General features: G+C 41.0%; 1 protein-coding gene across 9 annotated transcripts in view; it reads right to left on the reverse strand.

Moving 5' to 3' along the window:
- DMD (dystrophin) overlaps positions 1-23,933 on the reverse strand; it is a 3,834,938-nt gene that overhangs the window by 146,373 nt on the left and 3,664,632 nt on the right. For all 9 annotated transcript variants that reach the window (XM_073550686.1, XM_073550687.1, XM_073550688.1 and 6 more), the window contains one exon: positions 18,397-18,471. In XM_073550686.1, the coding sequence (XP_073406787.1) occupies positions 18,397-18,471 (75 nt within the window). The remainder of the gene's footprint in view (positions 1-18,396; positions 18,472-23,933) is intronic.

Raw genomic sequence — 23,933 nt, forward strand, 5'->3', positions numbered from 1 at the left:
GGTGCCATGTCCATGTGACTTGGGTCCTACATAACCGTACGAATTGGGCAAGCTGCACTCTGATGTTCTCTTAGATAGAAATTGGGGAATAGACACATAGGTGTATAATTAGTGATAAGCATGCTTAGTGTTGAGTCCTCTGCCATTGCTGGAAAATGTGATTGTGATACATGCATTAGAAAGAAAAGGGGGCTGCTGGAGTAGACAGAGGGGGCCTTGATATCACTGCCTTAGAAGTCAGGATTCTCTCCTGAATTGTACTGCTGGAATGAATCGAACTAGAAACAAGAATTATAGTTGGTTGAGCAAGTACCTAATTGAAGAGAGCAGACCCAATTTTCTGAATGGTATGTACATGCTGTAAGGGAGCACAGGCAGGGTGAAGATACTGGTGGCAGGTTTTACAGTTGACTTGTTTTGTAATTGGCATGTGAGGAAAAGCCACCACAACCCAACCATTGCCCATTTGCGACATAGCATTGCAAAAACATTTAGCTATTGAACCCTCCTATAAAAAGAATGTAAGCTGTGTTTTCCATGTAAACTGTGAACTGTTTTCGGAGTGAGTTCAAATTTGCTGGGGAAAATGGGCGACCACAATGTTGGGTTCACTAACAACCCTTTTTCCCCAGAACACTAAAACACTGGTTTCTCTGGTAGGGTAAAACGAATATTGGAATACCCATGTTGACTGCTTTTATGCCTTATTACAAAAACTGTAAAAAAAAATATATAATTTTATAAGGTTACTATCAATATTATAGTATGTTCACTGGAAAAATATTTCAGTGTTTGCGATCATATATTAAAAACATATGTCATCATTTCTAATTTGATATCATATGTAAATATATTATTAGTCATTGAACCACAGATATGCACAAAACACCATTCTACGTAAGCATATTGTTACATAATGGACAATAAGAGTCATTTTCAATGCAAACAGAGGACCACATTCCCACACCCTATAAATATTGCTCTTGGCCAGAGTACCAAATGAATTGCTTCTATTGCACATTACCTGCACCGTAGGATTCAACAGCTCACATTTTCCCATCATTTCAGCAAAAGCCGTGCATAACTCTTTCATACAGAGGGAAATTATTATGGTTTTTATTGCCATATTGAATAGTAAAAAAGGGCTGAGGCAATAAATAACCATTGCAATCATTCTCATCACAAGGAGCCAAGTACAATATATAAACTGGTCAATGCAGCCATTCCTTACTGAATCAGCGTGCACAGAAACAGACATTACTTTTTCTATTCATCTGTGCAATGGAAAAAAAAAATATATATAATACAATAGTTCAAAGCCTTCTGACAGCCAAATCAAATGTAATTTTTAGGTCTTGCCAGACCATCAAGCCTATCGGCACAAGACACATTTGAAAATAAGGATATATGATAACCTCAGTTTAGCTATGAAGAGAACCAAGTAGTGGATTTCCAACTCATAAAAGATAAAGGAGAACCTTGAATATGTATTGATTTCCATAGCTACAAAATTGCATGTTCTCTCTAGGCTTTCTAGCCAAACATCAAGCAGCGTTTCTCAGCTAAATTAATCTTTGAAACTAGTTAAGGTCGTTCTGTCCTAGGATTAAAAAAAAAAAAAAAAAAAATCTATTTCCATTCAAAAAGGGAAAAAAAAATCCCACTTATAATGCTACAACCAGACTAGGAAACAGATGGAGGTCTACGTTGTAGGTTATGGCTTCACGATCGTTATGTCAAATTTCTATTTGCAAATATGTAAAAGAAGACATCATAAAATGTCAACAGCTACTTCTCACTTTTTACTGGCCCTTTTAAGTTCTACAAGATTAGCTGTGCCGCAGTAGGCAAAATGTGATCACTGCAGTCAGAGACAGGGACGCAGAAGTTCGGAACAAACAGGGCTTTTCAGTTCTCTCTTGATGATGTACAAAATAATTGCAAAGCCTTTACATCCAGGCACAAAACACAAATTATCTTCTGCTCGGCTGAGCATTAACTAGAATTCAGCTTCACCGATACAGGTGGCCTACTACCAACCACCAGAAAGAAACAAAATAGGATGCGTGTTACCGCACACAAATAGCACCAGCTGGAGACTAGCAGTGGAATAGACACTTTATTCCTTTTCTGACAGTTTTCGTCCATCTAAAGTACGCTCCTATCTAAACCCAATAATAAATCAGCCCAACCCTTGGACTGACTGAGGGCTAGAGAGAAAAGCAGGGCAACTAGACTATCATGCCCTAAAACTGCAGACCTGAGAAGTTATCAAAGCTCTTAGCAAAACATACGGTACTGTGTTAGGGAAGTCCGGCTTTCATGGATTCCTTATACCTCGCCCATCTTTTCCTGGATTAGTCAATACTTCCTGCGGCCTAGTACACAATCTTGGGTGAATACAACAATTCCAACCTGTTGTCTTGTCACCATCTCACAAGGAATATAAAAATAAAAAAAAATCTTCAAACTTCATTTAAAAAGAAAAATCTTGCCAAAAATTTCAACCATTAGTGGTGAGCGATCATGCTCAGATAAGGCGTTACACAAGCACGCTCATGTGATAACCAAGTGTCTTCACCGTGATCAAAAACTATGTTCGAGTCACCACGCCTGCATGTCTCGCAGCTGTTCGACAGTCGCAACACATCCAATCCCATTATGCGTTTCGGCTCTCTAACAGCTGTGAGGGGTGTACCGGGACCGCGTGATGCTCCACTCCCTTTCCACAAGTTGCTTGTTTGTATAATTGTATATAATTACCTGATGCTGATATATACACACAGAACAGACCAAAGGTTTCGACACACCTTCTCATTCAAATAGTTTTCTTTATTTTCATGACTATGGAAATTGTAGATTCACTCTGAAGGCATCAAAACTATGAATTAACACATGTGGAATTATACAATTAACAAAAAAAGGGTGAAACAACTGAAAATATGTCTTATATTCTAGGTTCTTCAAAGTAGCCACCTTTTGCTTTGATTACTGCTTTGCACACTTTTGGCATTCTCTTGATGAGCTTCAAGAGGTAGTCACCGGAAATGGTTTTCACTTTACAAGTGTGCCCTGTCAGGTTTAATAAGTGGGATTTCTTGCCTTATAAATGGGGTTGGGACCATGAGCTGTGTTGTGCAAAAGTCTGGTGGATACACAGATGATAGTCCTACTGAATAGACTATTAGCTGCTTTTTTCTTGCCATAATACAAATTCTAACAGTCTATTCAGTAGGACTATCAGCTGTGTATCCACCAGACTTCTGCACAACACAACTGATGGTCCCAACACCATTTATAAGGCAAGAAATCCCACTTATTAAACCTGAGAGGGCACACCTGTAAAGTGAAAACCATTTCCAGTGACTACCTCTTGAAGCTCATCAATAGAATCCTAAGAGTGTACAAAGCAGTAATCAAAGCAAAAGGTGGCTACTTTGAAGAACCTAGAATATAAGACGTATTTTCAGCTGTTTCACACTTTTTTGTTAATTATATAATTCCACATGTGTTAATTCATAGTTTTGATGCCTTCAGAGTGAATCTACAATTTTCATAGTCATGAAAAGAAAGAAAACTCTTTGAATTTTGAATGAGGTGTGTCCAAACTTCTGTACTGTATATATTAGATAGGGTCAATGCAGTTATAGAATTAGCCACTACAGGGGGGCATAGCCGAGCAGGGATAGGAGTTTAGTGGTTTAGTGTAACAAATAGTTATTTTAAGAGGGGCCCTCTGTGGGTAAGCAAGAAGTATTTCCTGATTGTAGTCAGAAGGGCCAGGGAGCCCAGACAGTCCTGTAGGGCTTAGAGCCCGGGACAGCACAGTGACCCCGCAAAGTTCATAAGATAGGAGCCCATTTGTCCAGGGCTTGAGTACTGGAAGATTCAGCAACAGTGGAATGCAGGGTAGCACCAAGATGTGGCAGCTTACTACATGGGCAGATGCCTTTGTGTCTGGGGCGAAATGGACAGGGGAACTCCTGAAGGTAGCAAAGCTGGAAAGAGGTAGGAACGCTGCCGTACTGGACGAAATGGGAGCATTCTATAAAAAATACGGAAAAGCACAGTAATAGACAAGGATGTGTACGGTGATGCTCCCTGTGAAGTTGCTGTAACTGAACTGGACGTACTGTGAAAGAATACAAGTAAAGTTGTCTGTTAGAAGCTGAAACTGGACTACGTCTCTCTTTGTGTGAAACCAGTAGGAGTGAACCCACAGCAGATCAGATGGTACAGAAGGCATTACAAAAGGTACGCTGCAAAGGAGATATTGTATGTATGTGGCGAAAGACGAGGGTGCGTTTGAGCAATCTATGTTGGCCACGACTACGGCCCTGGCTCCCCTCACACAGCTGCGAGATATGCAAGTGCAGAGACTCAAACGTATTAAAGAGACCATGATTGTGAGAAGTTTTTAGATGTAGCATGTAGCAGTGAATAGCAAGTTAACCCTGATTAGCAGCTTTCTATGTACATTGTATATTTACAGTAAGAATCTAATCAATGGTGGGTGCAAAGTTGGATCAGGATTCATGGGGCACCTAGTCTGGCAGTGATAATTCCCTGCTGATAAAACACTCATTGTATAGAAACAGTGCACAGCATGCAGCTTCATGCTGCCCTCAGAGCAAAGATTCGTTCACATAAAATCGGCAAGTGGGTCATTCCATGGTAACTTGCGTTACATTCACAAGCCAAAAACTGAGTTAATAATGGCTACAGACTTTTCTTTGAAGGCAGGCACAAAAATGAGTGAATGTATATTGTACATTAAACTATTCTCAATAGATTTCAACACAGTTTGATTTTTCAAGAATACAAATTAAATACAAAATACAGTGTTATAACTTGGTAACTTATGATACAACACAGTGTAGTAACTTATGCTACAAAACTGATGGTAACTTACGTCACAGTACCATTACATCATATGAGAAGTAAACTTATTGTAATGTAAGTTACTAACTGTGTTGTGAAGCAAGTTACCATGGAATGACCCATTGCACTCACAACAAATGTATGCCAATTAAGCAGTGTTCATCTCCTGGTTTTTCCTCGCCTGGAATTGGGGTGAGGGAAGAGAAATAGAGAAAAAAATCATATGGTAGTGCAAAACGGCCGAGATGCACCAATGCAAGTCAATGGGTGCGAGAGAAAAAGAAAAGCGTGTGCCATGCAATTTTTACACCCCTATCTCCTAGGATCCCCGATATTTCATCAGCCAAGTACAGTAAATTCACAGTGTGAACTGTCAGAATATTATAGAAAGAAAGTAGGAATTGAAATATATAATTAGTGCAGTGGCATGCAGCTTACTGTGCATGTATTTAGCTAATAAATATAGGAAAAAATGTGGTGGGGTCCCCCTTAACCAGCTGATGGAAAGCAAACAGCTGATAGCTGGTCTTATTAGTATGAGAAAGCGGCAATAAAACATGGAGTTTCCCAGGCTATTAATATAAGCTCACAGCTGTCTACTTAGCCTTTACTGGTTATTAAAAAGGGATATCACGTGGGGTCACTTCTATTTTTAATAACCAGCAAAGGCTAAGCAGACAGCTGAGGACTGATATTAATAGGCTGGGAAGGGGACATGGAAATTTGGGTCACCTCACGTCATTTTTTTTTTTGGAGTAATCACCCCTGTTTAATAACCAGTAAGGGCTAAGTGGACAGCTGTGAGCCAATATTAATTAGCTCCTAGCTGTCTCCTTTCTTCAACTGGTTAATAAAAATAAGGGGCATCCCACACCATTTTTTCCCTTATTAGCTAAATACAAGTACAGAAAACTACACATGCAAAGCATTGATTGTATATTCCAATAATATATTTATTTATTTCTATCCATGATCTATCTATATCTGTATATAAGATTGTTTATTAATTGGAAGACTACAGTGCCTTGCGAAAGTATTCGGCCCCCTGGAACTTTTCCACCTTTTCCCACATATCATGCTTCAAACATAAAGATACCAAATGTAAATTTTTCGTGAAGAATCAACAATAAGTGGAACACAATTGTGAAGTTGAACAAAATGTATTGGGTATTTTAAATTTTTGTGGAAATTCAAAAACTGAAAAATGGGGCGTGCAATATTATTTGGCCCCTTTACTTTCAGTGCAGCCAACTCACTCCAGAAGTTCATTGTGGATCTCTGAATGATCCAATGTTGTCGTAAATGACTATTGATTAGTGTTGAGCATTCCGATACTGCAAATATCGGGTATCGGCCGATATTCGCTGTATCGGAATTCCGATACCGAGTACCGATATTTTTACAATATCGGATACCGGAATCGGAAGTTCCCATAATGCAATGAGCCACTGTTGTGGCTGTGATTGGCTGCTGAAATGATGTCATCATGATGCGCGGTCTGTGCGGGAATGCCGGGGGTCTGTGCGTCTGTGTGCAGGCATCGTCCGATGGGACTACAAGTCCCATCGGGGTATGCCTGCTACAATGACAGTAATTGACACATTAGCCAATGATGGGACAGGAGTAGTCCCATCATCTGGCTAATGTGTTGAATGTAAAAAAAAAAAAAAATATATACATACTACATACATGCTACATATATACAACATACATACTACATATATACAACATTCATACAACATACATACTAAATACATACTACATTCATACAACATACATACTGTGAGAATCATGTGGGAATAGTGGATGAGGGCAGGTATATCTCGCCCAGATACCTTTCCTATGTGGCCTAGTCTGGTCAGTATCTCACCTGGTGACTAATGAATAATGGGAGGCGGATATAAAAGGATGCCAGGTGGTTGTGTGAGTGTCTCAGCCTGGGAACACAGAGAGCCTGTCTGTGTGAGAGACACAAGTGAGTGAAAGCAGTGCCCACAGCAACTGTGGTTTGGCTGGACGGGAGAAGCCCGCCAGTTGGTAGTTAGGTTGTACCTTGTTTAGTTAGTGCCGGACAGGCAAGGATTTGTTTTATGTTTTATTTCTTTTATGCATTGCTTTCACCTTAAATAAACCTGACCCAGTGTCAGTTATACCCTGACCCCGGCTGTGCGCCTGAGTTTCATGCTGAACGCATGTGACCTTTGACCCCAGCAAAGGCGATCCCGGAGTGTATTATCACAATACATACTACATACATACATACATACTACATTCATACAACATACATACATACTACATATATACTACATACATACTACATACATACTACATACAGTTGTGGCCAAAAGTATTGACACCCCTGCAATTCTGTCAGATAATACTCAGTTTCTTCCTGAAAATGATTGCAAACACAAATTCTTTGGTATTGTTATCTTCGTTTAATTTGTCTTAAATGAAAAAACACAAAAGAGAATGAAGCAAAAAGCAAAACATTGATCATTTCACACAAAACTCCAAAAATGGGCCAGACAAAAGTATTGGCACCCTCAGCCTAATACTTGGTTGCACAACCTTTAGCCAAAATAACTGCGACCAACCGCTTCCGGTAACCATCAATGAGTTTCTTACAATGCTCTGCTGGAATTTTAGACCATTCTTCTTTGGCAAACTGCTCCAGGTCCCTGATATTTGAAGGGTGCCTTCTCCAAACTGCCATTTTTAGATCTCTCCACAGGTGTTCTATGGGATTCAGGTCTGGACTCATTGCTGGCCACCTTAGAAGTCTCCAGTGCTTTCTCTCAAACCATTTTCTAGTGCTTTTTGAAGTGTGTTTTGGGTCATTGTCCTGCTGGAAGACCCATGACCTCTGAGGGAGACCCAGCTTTCTCACACTGGGCCCTACATTATGCTGTAAAATTTGTTGGTAGTCTTCAGACTTCATAATGCCATGCACACAGTCAAGCAGTCCAGTGCCAGAGGCAGCAAAGCAACCCCAAAACATCAGGGAACCTCTGCCATGTTTGACTGTAGGGACCGTGTTCTTTTCTTTGAATGCCTTTTTTTCTCCTGTAAACGCTATGTTGATGCCTTTGCCCAAAAAGCTCTACTTTTGTCTCATCTGACCAGAGAACATTCTTCCAAAACATTTTAGGCTTTTTCAGGTAAGTTTTGGCAAACTCCAGCCTGGCTTTTTTATGTCTCGGGGTAAGAAGTGGGGTCTTCCTGGGTCTCCTACCATACAGTCCCTTTTCATTCAGACGCCGACGGATAGTACGGGTTGACACTGTTCTACCCTCGGACTGCAAGGCAGCTTGAACTTGCTTGGATGTTAGTCAAGGTTCTTTATCCAACATCCGCACAATCGTGCGTTGAAATCTCTTGTCAATTTTTCTTTTCCGTCCACATCTAGGGAGGTTAGCCACACTGCCATGGGCATAAAACTTCTTGATGACACTGCGCACGGTAGACACAGGAACATTTAGGTCTTTGGAGATGGACTTGTAGCCTTGAAATTGCTCATGCTTCCTCACAATTTGGTTTCTCAAGTCCTCAGACAGTTCTTTGGTCTTCTTTCTTTTCTCCATGCTCAATGTGGTACACACAAGGACACAGGACAGAGGTTGAGTCTACTTTAATCCATGTCAACTGGCTGCAAGTGTGATTTAGTTATTGCCAACACCTGTTAGGTGCCACAGGTAAGTTACAGGTGCTATTAATTACACAAATTAGAGAAGCATCACATGATTTTTCGAACAGTGCCAATACTTTTGTCCACCCTCTTTTTTATGTTTGGTGTGGAATTATATCCAATTTGGCTTTAGGACAATTCTTTTTGTGTTTTTTCATTTAAGACAATTTAAATGAAGATAATAATACCAAAGAATTTGTGTTTGCAATCATTTTCAGGAAGAAACTGAGTATTATCTGACAGAATTGCAGGGGTGTCAATACTTTTGGCCACAACTGTACATACTACATACATACATAGTACATACTACATACATACAACAGGCTACAGACATACAAAATACATACTACATACAATACATTCATACAATACATACATATAGACATACAGTACATATAACAGAGTACATACTCACCATCACTTGCCACTTTGTTCCCCGAAGCCAGTGTCATCTATAAAAAATATGAAAAAAAAACAAACAAGCAATATACTCCCTGATCTGCAGAAATCCACGAGTGTCCCACGACGATCTCCTGCACTGCATCACTGAGAGGTTACTATAGTTCACTGATCTCACTTTATGGCAAAAGCTGTGTGGGAGTTTTCTCACACAGCAATGCCAAAAGTGAGACTAGGGACTATTTTTTTACAGTGGCGGAGGAATACAGTGCGGAAGGATACCTACCTCCCGTCATTGAATTCCTGGGGCCCCTAGAGAGCGGTCGCATCAGCTGATGCTGCTGTTCTCCACGGGAGATAGTCGTGGGACAATCGTGGATTTCTGCGGATCAGGGAGTATATCGCTTGTTTGTTATTTTCATATTTTTTATAGATGACACTGGCTTCGGGGATCAAAGTGACAAGTGATGGTATGCACTCTATGTTATATGTACTGTATGTCTATATGTATGTATTGTATGAATGTATTGTATGTAGTATGTATTTTGTATGTCTGTAGCATGTTGCATGTATGTACTAAGTATGTATATTGTATGAATGTAGTATATATGTAGTATGTATGTAGTATGTATGTTGTATGAATGTAGTATGTATGTAGTATGTATGTAGTATGTATGTAGTATGTATGTAGTATGTATGTAGTATATATGTAGTATATATGTAGTATGTACTATGTATGTTGTATGAATGTAGTATATATGTAGTATATATGTAGTATGCATGTATGTATGTTGTATGAATGTAGTATATATGTAGTATGTATGCTGTATGAAAATAGTATATATGTAGTATGTATGTAGTATGTATGTATGTTGTATGAATGTAGTATATATGAAGTATGTATGTGGTATGTAATATGTATGTTGTATGAATGTTGTATATATGTAGTATGTATGTATGTAGTATGTATGTTGTATGAATGTTCTATATATGCAGTATGTATGATGTATGAATGTAGTATATATGTAGTATGTATGTATGTAGTATGAATGTAGTATATATGAAGTATGTATGTAGTATGTATGCATGTTGTATGAATGTAGTATATATGAAGTATGTATGTAGTATGAAGTATGTATGTATGTTGTATGAATGTTGTGTATATGTAGTATGTATGTGTGTTGTATGAATGTTGTATATATGTAGTATGTATGTAGTATGTATGCTGTATGAATGTATTATATATGTAGTATGTATGTAGTATGTATGTATGAATGTTGTGTATATGTAGTATGTATGTATGTATGTTGTATGAATGTTGTATATATGTAGTATGTATGTAGTATTTTTTTTTTTTTACATTCAACACATTAGCCGGATGATGGGACTACTACTGTCCCATCATTGGCTAATGTGTCAATCACTGTCATAGTAGCAGGCATAGCCCGATCTGACTTGTAGTTCCATCGGACGATGCCTGCACACACACACAACCCCCGGCAGCCGGCACAGACCCCCGGCAGGCCAGCACAGACCCCCGGCAGGCCCGCACAGACACGCACAGTGTCCGCCCACGCACAGTGTCCGCCCACGCACCGCCCACACTCTTCCCCCCTGCCGAACAGTATGTGCAAGTAAAGAAAGGGTTTTTTTTAATTCCGATATTTTTGTCCCATTGACTTGAATGGGACTGCCGGTATCGGAATCGGCGATACCAGATACTTTTTGGGTATCGGCCGATCCAATCCGATCCAATATTTCTCAATATCGGATGGTATCGCTCAACACTACTAATGATGATAAATATAATCCACCTGTGTGTAATCAAGTCTCCGTATAAATGCACCTGCTCTGTGATAGTCTCAGGGTTCTGTTTGAGGCACAGAGAGCATCATGAAGACCAAGGGATAGCTAATACTAGAGAAGAGAGTGAGAGGATTCAAAAAGATATAAACTGGAGAAGTGGGCAGCAACTAACAGAATGGTTTTTAACAGGGAAAAATGCAAAGTACTACATCTGGGAAATAAAAATGAAAAAAGCATATACAGAATGGGAGGAATAGGGCTAAGCAACAGCACAAGTGAAAAAGACTTGGGTATACTAATAGATCACAGACTGAATATGAGTCAACAGTGTGATGCAGCAGCAAAAAAGGCAAATGCAATTCTAGATTGTATTAACAGAAGCATACAGTCTAGATCACGTGAAGTCATTATTTCCCTCTACTCCTCTTTGGTCAGACCTCATCTGGAATATTGTGTCCAGTTTTGGGCATCACATTTTAAAAAAGACATCAACAAACTGGAGCAAGTTTAGAAAAGAGCGACCAGAATGGTGACCGGTCTGCAAACCCTGTCTTATGAGGAAAGGTTGCAGGATTTGGGAATGTTTAGTTTGCAAAAGAGAAGACTTAGAGGAGACTTAATAGCTGTCTACAAATATCTAAAGGGCTGTCACACTGTAGCGGGATCAACTTTATTCTCATTTGCACAAGGAAAGACTAGACAATGGGATGAAACTGAATGGGAGGAGACACAGATTAGATATTAGAAAAAACTTTTTGACAGTTAGAGTGATCAATGAGTGGAACAGGCTGCCACGAGAAGTGGTGAGTTCTCCTTCAATGGAAGTCTTCAAACAGAGGCTGGACAGACATCTGACTGGGATGATTTAGCGAATCCTGCTTTGAGCAGGGGGTTGGACCAGATGGCCCAGGAGGTCCCTTCCAACTCTACGATTCTATGATTCTATGAAAAAAACAGGCAGGTCCGTGATACTGTTGTGGAGAAGTTTACAGCCAGATTTGGATACAAAATTATTTCCAAAACTTTAAACATCCCAAGGAGCACTGTGCAAACGATCATATTGAAATGGAAGGCGTATCATACCACTGCAAATCTACCAAGACCCGGCCGTCCCTCTAAACTTTCATCTCAAACAAGGAGAAGACTGATCAGAGATGCAGCCAAGAGGCCCATGATCACTCTGGATGAACTGCAGAGATTTACAGCTGAGGTGGGACAGTCTGTCCATAAGACAACAATCAGTCGTACACTGCACAAATCTGGCCTTTATGGAAGAGTGGCAAGAAGAAAGCCATTTCTCAAAGATATCCATAAAAAGTGTTGTTTCAAGTTTGCAACAAGCCACCTGGGAGACACACCAAACATGTGGAAGAAGGTGCTCTGGTCAGATGAAACCAAAATCGAACTTTTTGGCAACAATGCCAAACGATATGTTTGGCGTAAAGACAACACAGCTCATCACCCTGAACACACCATCCCCACTGTCAAACATGATGGTGGCAGCATCATGGTTTGGGGCTGCTTTTCTTCAGCAGGGACAGGGAAGGTGGTTAAAATTGATGGGACGATGGATGGAACCAAATACAGGACCATTCTTGAAGAAAACCTGTTGGAGTCTGCAAAAGACCTGAGACTGGGACGGAGACTGGTCTTCCAACAAGACAATGATCCCAAACATAAAACAAAATCTACAATGGAATGGTTCACAAATAAACGTATCCAGGTGTTAGAATGGCCAAGTCAAAGTCCAGACATGAATCCAATCGAGAATCTGTGGAAAAAGCTGAAAACTGCTGTTCACAAACGATCTCCATCAAACCTCACTGAGCTCGAGCTGTTTGCCAAGGAAGAATGGGCAAGAATTTCAGTCTCTCGATATACAAAACTGATAGCGACATACCCCAAGCGACTTGCAGCTGTAATCGCAGCAAAAGGTGGTGCAACAAAGTATTAAGTTAAAGGGTCTGAATAATATTGCATGCCCCACTTTTCAGTTTTTGAATTTCCCCAAAAATTTAAAATAACCAATAAATTTCGTTCAACTTCACAATTGTGTTCCACTTGTTGTTGATTCTCACCAAAAATTTACATTTGGTATCTTTATGTTTATAATAATAATAATAATAATAATAATAATAATAATAATAATAATAAATTTTATTTTTATAGCGCTGACATATTCCGCAGCACTTTACATTTCAGAGGGGATTTGTACAGACAATAGACATTACAGCATAACAATAATCACATACAGTAGATTATAACAAATACCAAGAGGAAAGAGGGCCCTGCTCGCAAGCTTACAGTCTATGAGGAAAGAGGTAGACACGAAAGGTGGGTGGTAACAGTTGCCCTGATTGTATGGACCAGCCATAATGTTAAGTGTGTAACAGTACAGACACAGAGGGCTAATGGATGCATAAAGCATGTGGAACATGATGCGGGAAATCTGGTTATGGTAAAACTTTTAGCTGTGCCACACAGGGATAGATTAGGTTAATGTGTTGAGGCGATAGGCCATAGAATCATAGAATCATAGCCAGTCTGAATAAATGCGTTTTCAGGGCACGCTTAAAATTTTGGGGATTGGGGACTAATCGTATTGACCTGGGAAGTACATTCGAAAGAATTGGCGCGGCACGTGTAAAGTCTTGGAGGCGGGAGTGGGAGGTTCTGACTATTGAGGATGCTAACCTCAGGTCATCAGCAGAATGGAGGGCGCGGGTAGGGTGGTATACTGAAACAAGGGAGGAGATGTAGGGTGGTTCTGAGCCATGGAGGGCTTTGTGGGTGAGGGTAATAAGTTTATACTGAATTCTGGAGTGGATGGGTAGCCAGTGTAATGACTGGCACAAGTTAGAGGCATCGGTGTAACGATTGGTGAGGAATATGATCCTGGCTGCAGCATTCAAGACAGATTGGAGAGGGGAGAGTTTTGTAAGAGGGAGACCGATTAGAAGAGAGTTACAATAGTCGAGACGAGAATGAATAAGAGAAACAGTAAGAGTTTTTGCAGAGTCAAAAGTAAGAAAAGGTCGAATTCTAGAAATGTTTTTGAGGTGCAGATGACAAGAGCGAGCCACTGATCGAATGTGGGGGGCAAAGGAAAGCTCGGAATCAAATATGACCCCCAAGACAGCGGGCCTGTTGCTGGGGAGTAATAGTGGAACCACACACAGAAATAGCAATGTCGGGTATAGGTACATTAGTAGAGGGAGGAAACACCAGGAGTTCAGTCTTTGACAGGTTCAGTTTCAGATATAGTGAGGACATGATGTTAGACACAGCGTTTAGACAATTGCCGGTGTTTTCTAGAAAGGCTGGAGTGATGTCAGGAGAAGAAGCGTATAATTGGGTGTCATCAGCATAGAGATGGTACTGGAAACCAAATCTACTGATTGTTTGACCAATAGGGGCAGTGTACAAGGAGAAGAGGAGGGGGCCTAGAACCAATCCTTGGGGGACCCCAACAGTAAGGGGAAGGTGAGAGGAGGAGGAACCAGCAAAAGATACAGTAAAGGAGCGGTCAGAGAGATAGGAGGAGAACCAGGAGAGAACGGTGTCCTTGAGGCCAATGGAACGGAGCATAGTGAGGAGGAGCTGATGATCCACAATGTCGAATGCTGCAGAGAGATCCAAGAGAATTAGCATGGAGTAATGACCATTTGATTTAGCTGTTAGCAGATCATTAGAGACTTTAGTGAGGGCAGTTTCAGTGGAGTGTAAAGAGCGGAAACCGGATTGGAGAGGGTCGAGAACAGAGTTTTCTGAGAGATAGCGGATAAGACGGGAGTGGACCAGACGTTCCAGGAGTTTAGAGATGAAGGGAAGATTAGAGACAGGTCTATAGTTAGCGGCACAGTTTTGGTCGAGGGATGGTTTTAAGTAGTGGATGTATGATGGCATGCTTAAATGAGGAGGGAAAAATACCAGAAGAGAGCGAGAGGTTAAATATTTTAGTTAGGTGAGGGGTGACAGCAGAGGAAAGGGACTGGAGGAGATGTGACGGAAATGGGTCACTGGTGCAAGTAGTTGGGCGAGAAGATGCAAGGAGCCTGTTTAAAGCATGACATATGGGAAAAGGTTGAAAAGTTCCAGGGGGCCGAATACTTTCACAAGGCACTGTAGCTTGATATGACAGAGAATTACTGTACATAAAAGCCGACGTTAAATGCATTGCATACGGATTGCATATGCATGTCATGCGGATGCTAGGTGAGGGAAAAGAGGCACACTCACATAGCACTCGCATGGCATGTGGATGCTAGGTGAGTAAAAAAAAAAAAAAAATGACACACTCCAACTTTTCTGGCCGAGAATCTCAGCTACTTTGCATACGCAGATGTGAGTGCACCCTAAATAGCCAAAACCTGCTGACAGATTCCCCTTAAACATGTCTATCGATGCTGTCATTTCCACAATTCCGCAACTTTTCATGTTGGTGTCGCAACATCGTATCTAAGAAGCCAAATGTTTGCAGACCATGCTGGTCCATCAGCATCAATACCTTTTGTGCACACCAGGGTTGATTCTACAACTGAAGACAAATGAACGAAGTATATCAGATAAACAATTTGCAATTGGCGGCAATGGGAAAAGTTTCAGACACTGAAGAAAGATCAGTTTTTAGATTCAAAAGGTCTAAAACACACGCATTGAAACAAAAACACGAAAGGCTTCCCAGAAAACACAACAGGGTATAACAACAATCCGTAAACACGTTGGTGAAATATCCCTTAATTACATGTTTACAGCTAGAAATACTTGCAAACTCCAGAGTTTTGATTTATAGAGTGGACAAAATCACTGAATTGCCATGGCAGCGGTAATCATGGTCCCGGAAAATCTTTGGTTGTCATGGTAATAGCATGTCGACCTCCCCCCAGGAAGCGTTCACTACCTGCCTGACATCTAATGTCTGCACAACACAGAAGTGAAAGACTGAAAGGGGTGAATGCTATTACTGTGCTGTGCTATTAGAAGCCTTCCGGCACGTTAGGTGAATGCGCTACAAGAAGGAGGCACACACGTATGGTAACTGTACAGACATTCATGCCTTTTCAGTGTCATAAATCCCTTTCTACAGGCTTTTGGGGAAGCCATCACGAGCCTACACTGCTGCTGTCTCTTGAAATTATTCTACAGTTTCCATAAGTTCTTCTCAGATCAAGCTTCACTCTGATTATGTAGGGGTCTTAGACGTTCTTTGGGGCGGACTATATGAAATAGTTATGTGCACACAATCGAGAAAATGTATAGAAATCAAACACCAGCCATAAAACTGCGTAACATTGTTTCCTTTTCATGCTTGGTGCATTTGCCACGAGAATCTCCAACCAGATTTTCCCAACGTAAAGCACGGATACACGTGCCTGTATGACAGTTTCAGACCATAAAACCAATCGGGCAGAACTTTAAATCCCTGCCCAATATTGTCTGCTAGATGACTTTGCAAGAAAACTGATGACTGGCCAATCTAAGAAAAAGTTAAAAGGAGTAAATTGTGCCAAATTTGTTAAAAAGCCCATTCCAATTAACGGGAATCTGTCACCTATTTTTTGGGCTATGAGATAGGGTCACCGCCATCAGGGGCTTATCTACAGTATTCTATAATGCTGTAGATGTAGTGACCAGAAAAACCATTACTAATGTATGTTATTTGTCATATGGTGTGTTCTCTATTCCTTACATGATTGCATTTGTGACACTGGATTCCCGTCTTGACTTGGGAGGAGGTAAATTATTTAATATTATGCTGCCCTCTGCCTTACTTTGGTATTGCAATTTGTTTTTCTGATTGGAAAATAAGTGGCAATTGGTGGTGTGAGGGAGACTGAAAAGGTTGTGTTACGTGTGGTTTTGGTGGTGAGAGGAGGTAGGAAATTGAGGCTCCTCGTCTAGGACAAGCGGGTAGTACAAATAGCATCCTTTTTGGAGTGCCCCCACGTTTACAGCAACAGAGTGCTGGGACAAGAGAAGGAACTGCACAGCAGATTTTTCTGGATACACGGATCCGATTAAGGTCAGCTGATCCTCCCCCTTCACACAGCACAGTTAGTCAAAGGAAAAGTTATTGCCATCCTCCCAAGGCCGGGACCGAGAAAAGGCTTTGACTGACACAATGTGTAAGGAAAGTACTGCAATACTCTGCTCTGCCCTCAACAGGAAGCAAAGAAGAGGAAAGAAGCAAAGAAGAGAATGCTGTAGATAAGCCCCTAATGGCGGTGGCCGCATCTCATAGCCCAAAAAATAGGTGACAGATTCCCTTTAAACAAAGTCAGAAAATGAAATGTACACCTCCTATGGGCTGGTGACAATTTATGCCAAATTGTGAGACATTTTCTTGATTAAACATCATAGCGTCATGACTCGTTCCAGCTCCAAGTACTGCATGACCACTTTTTCAACACTTAGCAAACAAGGCAAAAAATAATAGTCAAAAATTTTGTACGGTTTTTCGCTTTGCAAAACTTATATTTATTTTCTGGCTCAGTTTACACCCAAATCTGGACTACACTACTTGATAAATGTAGGCTTGTATGTCTGAGGACTTTCTACCATTGGGGCATCAGCAGGGTAAGGATTTTGTGCAGATTGGGGATGATGCCAGAAATTTGAAAAGTTGTCATGTCGATCTGGACCAGCATTAACTTTCTTTTGTGGGATCAGAGCAACTCCCAAGCACATCCATGAGCTTTGTGGACACACATGACCTTGTTGCTGGTTCACTAACACAAGGATGCTCCTGGTAGGCCATAACTACTGCATGTTGGAAACACCCCAGAAGAACTACTGCTGTTTTAGAGGAGCTCTGACCCAGCCATTTGGCCATCACAATCTGGAACCTGTCAAATTTGCTCAGCTCCTTATTAAGCTTATGTTCACATTGGCAGCTGTAAGTCACTATCTGTAACTGTACTATAATCCCTTATATATTCTGCAGGACTGATATCTACCACTATATGGTCACCATATGGTGGTAATATCAGTGTTGGTCTTTGTTTAGAGATTTTTTTTAATTAGTCAAACATCCACTATTGGGGTGCACCACCATAGTTGTAATCAGGGTTAAGTGGTTAAGGGCTCACTCAGATGTTTCACCGCACCCCCCCCCCCCTCCTCTCTGAACCAAACCCCTAGCTATGTCTCTGGTCAAGATTACTGGCCCTTTAAATCTATGCGTTTGTGGTTCACTAACTTTTGCTTTACCTCTTCAGGAAATGAAGCCATTATCTTTTGCTGGAATCACTTTCATAGACATAAGACAAAAGGAAGTTTCCTACTTCTAAGGATTGATAATGGCTCTCCCCTGAGACTGAGACAAAACAGTGGGACATAAAACTGATAAAGTGTTATCTGACTGTTTAGGTGTATCACAAAGTTCAGTGCACAAATGTTAACGCCAACCTCAATTACAGAACCGAAAATATAATCAGGAATCTAAAGATCATTAACCAGCTGCTGCATTGCTGTGGGTAATTTATTTATGAGGCACAACAACCACAAGATTTTTTTCTCTAGCTGTTAAACACTTGCAAGTCAATTCATGTAGGAAAAAGCAGGGACTGGAAAGCAAGTGACTGTACGACAGGGGAACACAATGAGCACATCCGAGTACTTACAGCACAGCGCTTTCTGCAGTCTCCTTAATTTCATGGCAGTTCTGTACGCCGAGAATCTCACATTGTTTAAGTCAGCTGAGGAGGAAACACAAGATGGTTAAATGCAGAAGCATAAAGGGACTATTCTTATCAATTTCAATAACATATCACAGATCTACTCGGGGGCCATAATAAAGCTGGAAATATCCGGTAGCATCTACAACCCACCTCAAAAATGATGCAGAGGTATGAAAGTACCAGTTAACCTGGTACAGTGTTCTGTGGACCTGGCCCACCAAAGTACCAAGGGGAGAGGGAGACATTTAGATACATTGAGTGGCCCTAAGGGTCCGGCAGAAAACAAAAAATAAATCAAGTTGAATCAGTTTTGTTTTTTTTTTTTACCATAGAGCACCCAACTGAAAGTTTGCTTTTGACAAACTTAAGCCCCCTGTACACTTTAGAAAGCTGGACGACAGTTTGGTCTGCAACTATCTCCACTGGCAATCATAAACGGTAAAAAAAAAAATGGGGTGAACTGTGGATTTTAATCTGCGCTGCTGAACGATTCAAGGTCTAAAACATGTAGCCATTCAATTGTGGATTTATTCAACGCGTTTCAAAGTACAAGACTTCTTCATCAGGAGCACCACAAGTATAAAACATCACATTTACGTAAGCTTATTAAAAGTCCAACATTTCGGCATGACCGAGTGCAGCACTACAGTAAAAAAAAACAATGTGTTTCGGCTCAAACCATAAGACCATGACTAAGGCATGCTAGCGGAAACAAATTGTTTTTTTTTCTGTAGTGCTGCACTCTGTCATGCCGAAATGTTGGACTTTTAATATGCTTACATAAATGTGTAGATTTCTACTTACGGTACATGTTTTTCTATCATCGATGTAGAAACACTTTTGCTTCTATCTCCACTGACTCCTCCAAACAAAGCTGAGTGCGCCTGTTTTTTTTTTTTTTTTGTTTTGTTTTTTTTTTTTAGAGAGCCTCTGCCTTCTGTGTCCCTCAGTGACAAAGTTATACCCACAAAAATAAAGATGCAAATCCACTGATCAAAACAAAGCTGCGCCAACAGGGATGTCCTGCTGTATGTGCCAGGATAGTTGAAAGAAAAATTTGCAAAAAAATTTATGCAAATGTTTATTTTTATGAAAAATCAAAACAGAAAAAAAAAATCTTGGCACCAAATAGTGCAACACAAGTCCACAAAACTAGCGCCCGAAAAGTGCCTTTAGATACAAGCAACATCGAAAGGGATCTCATCTGTTACACTGGCATGTGGTGGACACCACTTGCAATGTCAGGCCCTGCTCAGTATACGGTGAGCGGCAGCTGTAAGCAGGCCCTGTCACATAGACTCCTAGCCATCACTGCATCGTATCAGTGAAGAACCGGATGTCAGTGATTGTGCCGAGGCATACTTACAGCCGCCGCTCACCGTATACGGAGTGGGTGACTGAAGCAGGGTTGCCAACAATCCAGAAATTACAGGACGGTCCGGAAAAATTGGCCATGTTTTTGTCCAGTCCATGAAAAAAAAAAAAAAAAAAGAGGTGACCGTGATTTTATGAAGCTGAAGAAACTTACATAGATTTTAACTGCAATTATCACTTTACATTTAATGCAGCAGAGGTCTTCATATCTGAATTATAGGCGTATCACTGATAATCATTTTGTTATGGTTTTCCAATGTGTTGGTAAAAAACATTGCCTGTTTATGATTTTTTGATAAGCGGTCGAGAAAAATAAAAACTTGGACTGAAGCCACGCCATCACATCCCTGTGACTCAAAGCTGGAGGCTGCTGGGAGGAATAAAGTTAATTTCCTACCGATTGCCGAGCTTTCAGTTCAGTTCCCAGGCAGTTTTAGAATGCTATTAACCTGCAGATTAATGGCGTTTGGGGATGTGACAGGTTCCCTTTAAAAAATATTATACAAAAAAAAAAAAAAATATGTTGGTGAAAACTTTGAACATTTTTACCGAACACCAGCGAGTGCAAAAATGTGAAATCCTGAGAGATGACTTTAGTTGACCTGTTCCCAAGTAGGACACCTTCACTTTTCATCCATATTCAGAGGGTAATGGAGTGTCCTCTCAGGAAGTGTGATCGTAAATGGGAGATTGTGTGCAATTATATGACCCGCCGATTCACAGGAGATGAAATTGATTCTCGTGGACTCGTTTCTCGGCTAATAAATTAGACAACAATGAATCTTGCTTATATCAACACTGATTAGTGATAATGTATGGAAATCAAATACACTGGCCTAATCTGATGTGAAAACATATTAATAGAAAAACATTACGTCCTAGCATAATGTGACTGAGTTCACTTTAATTTCACCCTTGTTTAATCAGATAAATCTCGGCAAAATGCAGTTAGCTGTAACCATGTCTTCTAATGGCCAAATGTCATAGAATCTAATTGGAAGCCTATGGAGTGAACATTTTGTTCTCAGTTATGTCTCATACACTAGGCATACAAACACCCGTGGACACCATCAATTTTAAATGCTTGAGGTAGGCTTACAGACCGCGAATATTAGGATTAGAGAAATCTAACTTTTCCTTTACAAATTACTTTTTTTCCAATCACTCAAGATCCATTCAGCTATGGCACATATGATAAAGATGGCACGTGGGTACGGTTTTCCTGGTGTACTTAGAAGGTGTAGATTGTGTAAAGATGTGCTCTCCAGGTGCCAGGGCGGCCAAAGGAGAGAAGGAGCCAGTATCTGAATGTTGCGGCAAATGGTGGACTAGCTCCTTTCTGGCTGCACGCTATAGATATAGCAGAGTAACAGACTACTCCACCATAATGACTCATGTATTTTTTTTTTTTAAATGGAATGCCACATAAAAAGGTTGTAATTTATTCTCTAGGAGGATTACTCAACATATATATAATTCAATGCGAGAGTCACTGAGGGTGGCCAACTTGGCAAATAGAGACTATAGGAATATAGTAAAATCCCTGTAGCTAAAAAAGTTTTAAAAGGAACCTGTACAGTCCCTTACACCTCCCAAACACCAGCACAATGTTAAATAGGTCTCAATTAATTTGTCATATGCAAATTAACCAGTATTGGTTACTTGCCTCAGAATAATCGGATCTAGTAATCATTAATATGGAGGCATGACTGATGTCCCCAACACAAATACCTGTATGCAATCTTCTGCCTGCCTGGACATGCACAATCAAACTGGGTGTACTGTCCCCAACTTCATCCACACACAATCATGTGTGCACAAGATCGTGTGAATAACTAGATTTATTGAATCCCGTTAAAGTTAATTGTGTGTATAACCCACTAGGGCTTGATTACGTGATCAGCGGCAGGACTAGTCTTGGGGAAGCAATCTTAATTTGCACAAGCTGGGCCTTAAAGATGTTTTATAAAATCTACAAATGTTGATTTGGTACATTAAGACTTTATTGTGATACAGTCATAATATTTAATGTTATTACACTGGTTTTGGAGGTGTTGGTGACCTGATTCGTTCCACGGGCAACATAAATCAGACATTTGGCTGTATGATCTCAGCCAAATATGTTTCTGGCGTTTCAGGGAAAAAATACTTTAGAAGCCGCCGGGGACCACGTGCATGTATAGGGAAAGACCTGTTACTCCAGGACAGTGGATGGGGAGAAGCCTCCAGAGACCCGCCTGTCCAACTAGTACCCATGTGACTCGGTCTCTGTTGTTTTTTAAATTGTGTTTTTCTCTGAAATCCCGCAGTGTTTCAGTGTCAAACACACATGCCTCAGATCATACAGCCAGCACCCGATAAGTGCTGCCCCATCCACGGGCAGCATGCATCAGCTGTCAGGTTCCCTTTCAAAACTGCCAGCCTTTTAGGGTATGTTCCCATGGTCAGTAACCGCTGTGGGTTGGACGCTCCGTACCTCCACAGCGTCAAACCCTCAGCGTCCAGATGTTACAGCATAGTGGATGGGATTTCATGAAATCTCATCTCCACTATGCATCCCGAGTCGCCTCCGGCTTCCCTGCAGAGACGGACATGCCGCGTGTTTTTCCAGACCGTAGCACATCAATTTATGTAGCTTAGACGCTCCGTCTCCGCTGCATAAATTACCCATTCACTATTATTAGATGTAGTAAAACCGCATTATCTTGTTAGTCTCGTGCGCATTAAGTGCGGGAACGCAGCTTACTATGTATGTGTACTAATTTAAATAATGTCGTACCATGTTTCAGCCGGAAGTTTGTGTACACTGCAATTCTCGTGATGAGCTGATCGCGAGAACTGCCATGCATGTGACCGCCGGGGACATCTTCGGTCATCAGCGGTCATCATCTTCAAGCTCCGCTGTGTCTGGATGTCAGGCTGAGTGGTGGCATAATGTCACAGTTCAGCCAAAGGCATCCAGATGTAGCAGAGCTGGACTCGTTGTGGGACAGTATGTATATCTTCTCGGCGGACAGGTATTACTGTTGCTTTTTTATTTTATTTCTCTTACAGGAGAACGAGGGCATCGGTGGAATAGGCGATGCAGTAAGTATGGTTTAATTAATATCTATTAAAGGAGTCTGTCATTATGTCAATTAAAATACTTTATTCTTGCTGTGTTTATTTACTGTGTAACTATAGGATTAGTAATGCATAGGTGTCTTATAGATGCCTCTCCATTACTAAGCCGTGGGTTTGACGTCACCTGACAATACAAAGGTGACATCAACCCTACAAATATTACCCCACTTGCGACCGCTACAGGGCAAGTGGGAAGAGCCGGGTAAAGTGCCACAATTGGCGTATCTTTGGATGCGCCTATTGTGGGGCGGCTGAGGGCCAAAATCCATAGGCCTCGCTCGCCAGCCTGAGAATACCAGGCTGCAGCTGTCTGCTTTTTCCTTGGCTGGTTAAAAATAGGGGGACCCCATGCTATTTTTGCTAACATCCAAGGTAGGCAGACTGCTGCGGCCTGGTATTATCAGGCTGGTAACGTTCATGGATATTGGATTCTTACCAGCCTGATATACCAGTCCCGGTAGTCTGCTTTACTCTGGCTGGTTAACAAATATAGGGGGACCCCACACTATTTTTATTATTATTTATTTACAGAGAGGACCTCACTGTGCTTTCCACCACTTTCGGTGTCGTGTACTTCTGGCTGTGTCACAAGATTCACCATTATTTAAATTAGTATACATGCGTAGTAAGCTGCGCTCCCGCACTTAATATGCATGTGACTAGGATAATGCGGTTTACCGCATCTAATGATAGTGAATGGGTAATTTACGCAGCTGCATAAATTGACATGCTGCAGTCTGGAAAGACGCACCGCATGTCCGTCTCTGCGGGTGAGCTGCAGGCATCGGTGCATGCATTGTGGGCATGGGATTTCTATGCTGTAACAGCTGGATGCCGCATGTTGGACATCCAACCTGCAGCGTTTACTGACCGTGGGAACATCCCCAAATACATCTGCAAACAGGAAATCACTTTTTTCCTTTCCAGAAGCCAACTTTCAATTAGCTTTATTTCAAGTGACAAAAAAAACGCAAGCAATGAAA

The sequence above is a fragment of the Dendrobates tinctorius genome, unplaced genomic scaffold (assembly GCF_039654945.1).
Source record: "Dendrobates tinctorius isolate UK_male_01 unplaced genomic scaffold, ASM3965494v1 ptg000166l, whole genome shotgun sequence".
Lineage (NCBI taxonomy): Eukaryota > Metazoa > Chordata > Amphibia > Anura > Dendrobatidae > Dendrobates > Dendrobates tinctorius.